Here is a 5,114-nt window from a genome sequence, read left to right on the forward strand (position 1 = left end):
TTGAAATAAATACGAAACAGAACTGTTATGTTAAAAAGAGTTAGCTGATTGGTACTTTTCAAGGGGACACCAGAACTGGCGACAAGAGGTGTTTCATGGATGGCCCGTTCAGTAGCTAGTAGACTAGGAAATGGCTAATTTGACGATGACCTAATAATCAAAAAAAAACAGGGACTCCACTCAGTCCGGAACGAACCAATAACATGCTATTTCAAGCAGCAACATACTATACAAAAGGGATTTAAACAGTATGATATTTTTAGTTTCGTTCATACCAAACACAGTTTTGTTCAAATATTCTTCGATGTAACACGGCCCTATTAGCTGTTTTAGATTTTCCTGAGGCTTTATTCTACCTCTTGTACGTTCAGGAAAATCATAATCGCCTTATGGAGAATCGACCCTTTGAAATCAGTATTAGTATTTCTCCAAACCTGTAGTAACCATTGCTTCTTCTTGTCGTTATTTTTCAGACTGAATTATTATGCTGTCTTAATGTCGACAGAACATGTCTACGTATAGCATATTTAATAAATCTAATTCATCTGATTTAGTTGAAATGGTTTAATATATTTGTCGCCTGCTATAATAGGTGTTTTAATTAAGATTAATTTTGTGTAATGTTCTATAAACAAGCGTTGAATTTGATAAAGCAAAAAAGAATTCATTCTTTTGTAATACGTGTATATTTATTATGTTATTATATGAACCGCTAACCTCAATCACATACACATACAATTGTTTCATAGATATATTTATTGCAATACACATATTACTTTAAACGCTCGGAATAACTATAAGTTGTCCAATATGGTCGAATTTGTACGTCTGCTTAAAACAATTTTCTGTCAGTTTTATGCCGCCAATCGACTGTAAACCGCACCTTGTCATGAATAAAGAAAAATCCTTAATTATACTTTTATGGGCTGGAATTTGAGGCAGCTCGTAGCCAGTGCTATCAACCCACATGAGACCTTCCTGATTTTCTAGTGACACTGTAAGATCGATGGCGCGCTCGGATGTATTCATAATTGTGAATGTTATAGTGAAGGATGTTTCCAACTCGATCTTCGAGGGAAACTGCTCAATAATCAGACTGATATCGGAATGTTGAAACAACGTTCGTTCAAGCTGCGAAGTTTGAAGTCGGCCTTTCTCGCCTAGAGCACTCTTCCAGATAATGTCAAGCTTACCAATGGCCGACGAGCCTCTTGCGCTCTTTTTGCCTTCTTGAGGTGATCGAGATTTTGGCCGACACGAGAACAGGTACTGTCGTGAATCTTGGGGATTAATGAGATTCACCTCACCGAAAACGCTATCTCCTGTATCATTTTGATTGAGGGCTGTTACCTGAAACTGCGGCGAAGGTTCGAGCGAAACCTTGGCTAATGTCACCGGGTTAGACGTAATATTCTGGAGCTGGGCCTCGATAAACGTTTCACCAGTTTCCGAATTATAGAACTTTGTCTTAACATCGAGTGGCTTGTAGACTTGAAATTTGAAGTATTTGCAAAACTGCATAGGTTCACCGGTCGTTGCGTTGATATAGCTCACAATACATTGCAGTAGGTGGGTACCGATTTCCTTGACTTCATGCTGGATGATCTGATCCAATGACTCGTTAGGTTTCAGAACCTCACCACCGCGAGCGATGACTGGGTTAAGGCAAACTTTATGATTTCCGTTATGCAGTTCGGCTTTCAGTTGGACACCGCCGACGTCCATGGAACTGCCATTGTGCACGGTCATATACGATGAAAACGTCTCACCAAGATAGATTGAACCAAAGGACTGCGGCAGGTAGAGCATATCTGAACTAAACACCTGTGGCCCGGAGTGGTCAGAGGGCAATATATCGAAGTCCCAAGGTTCACACATGGGGGTTCGCGTATTGGGCGTGAACGACGGTCTCGCCAACCGCATCACTTTTAAGACGACGTTGTTCATTTCCATAGTTGCGCCGCGATGTACAAAGCTTGATTTACTCACACCATTAATACAAAATAACTGCTGATGAGCTATATTTGTTTTCTACCTACTCGAAGCTGGATAATCTGTACAATTAGTAGTCTTGTAAGAGTAAACACATGTACGTCAAACAACTGTTAATACCATCTTAGTACTCGTGATCTACGTATACTAGAAAATTACGTTTATCTAAGGTGAGACAACAGTTGTAAAGTCGAAATGGGTGCACAAAATGCATGATGAAATCAGCTGGCGGTTAAAGTGCGGAAACAAATCTTCGGAACGTTGAACGTTGCTCCCTCTGTGTTTCGAGTTTTAGTGCGGTATCGCTGTTTGGCATTTCATCAGACGGCTGGCTCCCAGCACGAAACAAATTTTATCCACGCCCGGGTTTGCACCTAGACCATAATATCTCCTAAGATTAGCATGTAAATACCGTACTTACTAAGCCATCATGAGGAAAGCAGGCCGGCTGTACGTGGCGGTTTCGAAAAAAGTATGATAATCACTTAAAGGACCAACACTTTATTTCAATTCATTGATAAATATGTTCGCTTTACGTTGTTGTGGCCTTTATATCCTAATCTGTTACAGGTTGTTACATTTCTTATTATAAATTGCGTCAAATGTTTACTTCAGCGACCCAACGAGGGCAACTGATTTGGGTGTCTTAAATTTTTCAAAATTATTACCATTTAGTCAACACAGTGCTGATAATGGTGAGCTATTAATTAAAACCTCCACAAACTCCTAGATCTTTTGGTATCGTTAGTATCCTGGTGTAAAATACTGATGGTAACCCTACAAGAAAAATCTACTTGGAAAACCAGCAGAATAATCTATCTGTAGGACCTCTTCGATGAAATTATCTGTTTAGATGATTCTCATCAAAGTATATTCTTACATCACAATGATAGCAGGTGCTTTAACTTGAAGATAATTTTCACCTGAGCACTTTACAAGTGCTGAGTGCTTTCTAAAACAGATTCTTGCAGTGAATTCAAGTAATCGGCACCAGTCACTGTAAATAAAAAATAATGATCCAATTAAAATACAGTGCATACATTTTCTGGGAAATCCTGCGTTTTGTGCAATTTTTTTGCGCATATCAATTAACAATGTTGCTCAAAAAATTTACCCCTAATGTGTCAAGTTCACGCCAGTTGCTTGCGTTAGATAAATACCATGAGTATGTAATAACAAAAATAAAATTTATTTCCATACGGCGACTACTCGTATTAGTCTCGTAGCAAGGCTTCAAGTACTCATTTCGGCACTTACCGTCGGTCTTAGCCACCAAAACGGAGAGCAATAGTTATTACTACAAATTTCAGATTTAAAAGGCCTATGATCTCATTTCTGTGAAATTACATTTGTCATATTCACCAGATATATCGAAGCGCGCTAGTGGCATGCAGCACAGAATACGCAACCTCTTCGCTTTTTCGCAAAGCCAATCTCGAATAAAATCGCCTTCAGATGTACAGCTTACGTAATAAATTGTATATCTGGAAGTTGTGTATTCTTGTAACGTTATTATGTAGTAAGAACCTTCTCTTTACAGGGAGTGTCGGATGTAGCACTGATTACCTTTGATAAGATGAAAGCAAGGATTCAAGCTAAATACCATCTTTCGCAATACCTTGGACCTTACTAATAACCCTACAGAAATTTTCAGCGAAGTTTGGTTACGTTTAATTGGCTGCATTTCGAATTACAATACTTATCTTTAATAATCAATAGCTCTCCCACCCGTATTTTTGCAGAATAGAGCCTCGCATTTTAGCGCCTACATGCAAATGCTAAATACTTCCACGACAATATAATATATTTATGTTTATATATTTTTATATACAATATAATATATTTATGCTTAATATTGATGTTAATTTAGGTTCACGTCCGGGTTTCGGTGAATTTAGAAAACTTGCAATAAATACGGACCGTCCGTGTAGCATAATATTAAGTGGTCACACTAGGAATTTTTCCTTACCTATTATAGAAGTGCTTTCATGGTGTTCCCAGTTATGTTGATTTACAGGATTTTTGTGTTATGGCTCCGTTTCAAGGTCAACGTTGGGCTACTGACTTCTAACACGAAACAAAGTATTTCAACCTTAGTTTCGGACCTAAACTACTTCACGAGTTCTTAAGTTTAGTAGGCAAACACTTCATCACTAAACATTCACGTTGACTTTTTTTCTGCCAGGAATGGGTTGTTATTAATATAAAACTGAATGCTCTTATTCTGCGCGCAATATATCTTTGTAACAACAAAGTAATACGAGCCACACGCTGTTAGCTCTCGCGATACGAAAACAACATGTTAAAGGAGCGCTTTATCGATTTTAGAGTTCAAATAGTGCGCCAGTTCTCGCACTACAGCGCGTTCATTGTACTTAGTATTAGTCTGGAACTGGATGACAAGTCAAAAATAGAAAGCGTTAAGTAATGCACAGCGTGTGCGGAATTGTGCATGTAATAATAACAGCTAATCATTGATTTCACTAATTTAAAATTTGTTGTAGCTTCTATTTAAGGTGCAATACTAATCGTGTTTAATCAAAGGCAAACAGGACATAAAAGTATTAATATACGTTTAAAACAAGAAATGAGTTTTTTTTTCTTGTGGAGCAATAAGAAGCACATACGTCTTTTCTGAGGGTCAATGATACAAGAGAATCGTATTCCAGTGAATTATGAAGTTACCTACGATAATGCAATTTCTAGGTCTTTATATACAATATTAATGATAAACTTATTCTAGGGAAGTTAGATTGTTTCTATGTCGCAGATGCTGTTATTTCAGGTGATTTTTAGATTTAGATCTACTCTCTAAAATCGTGTCTTCTCTTCCTTTTAATTGAAAAAGTAATGCTATAAGATGTATTTCATTCGCAGCTTTATCATCGACTTATTATAGAAGATCTAATTGAATGCACCATTTATGTTTATTTTTGCTTCCATAATGGGGCTCGACGTACACTGAGTACCACTGCTTTAAGGACATGTCGTAGCAGAGGCGGAACTTGTTATTCGTTACGATGTCGTCTCTACTCACGATTTCATCATTTGTCTATAATGGAAGCATTCATAATCAAATTATAATAAATAGTATAAATAAAAAAAAATAGAAGTTACTCATA

The 5,114-nt window shown here is 37.4% G+C and overlaps 1 protein-coding gene across 1 annotated transcript; it reads right to left on the reverse strand.

Annotated features, from left to right (window-relative positions):
- Positions 1-667: 667 nt before the first annotated feature.
- Positions 668-4,330, reverse strand: LOC111245588 (trafficking protein particle complex subunit 13). Its single transcript, XM_022794136.2, has 2 exons — positions 3,962-4,330; positions 668-2,989 (listed from the first exon to the last, which is right to left on the reverse strand). Exon 2 carries the CDS (start codon positions 1,951-1,953, stop codon positions 778-780), a length of 1,176 nt encoding a protein of 391 aa, XP_022649871.1. The 5' UTR covers positions 1,954-2,989; positions 3,962-4,330; the 3' UTR covers positions 668-777.
- Between the last annotated feature and the right edge of the window lie 784 nt (positions 4,331-5,114).

Source organism: Varroa destructor, unplaced genomic scaffold (assembly GCF_002443255.2).
Source record: "Varroa destructor unplaced genomic scaffold, Vdes_3.0 BEIS01000002.1, whole genome shotgun sequence".
In the NCBI taxonomy this organism is placed as follows: Eukaryota; Metazoa; Arthropoda; class Arachnida; order Mesostigmata; family Varroidae; genus Varroa; species Varroa destructor.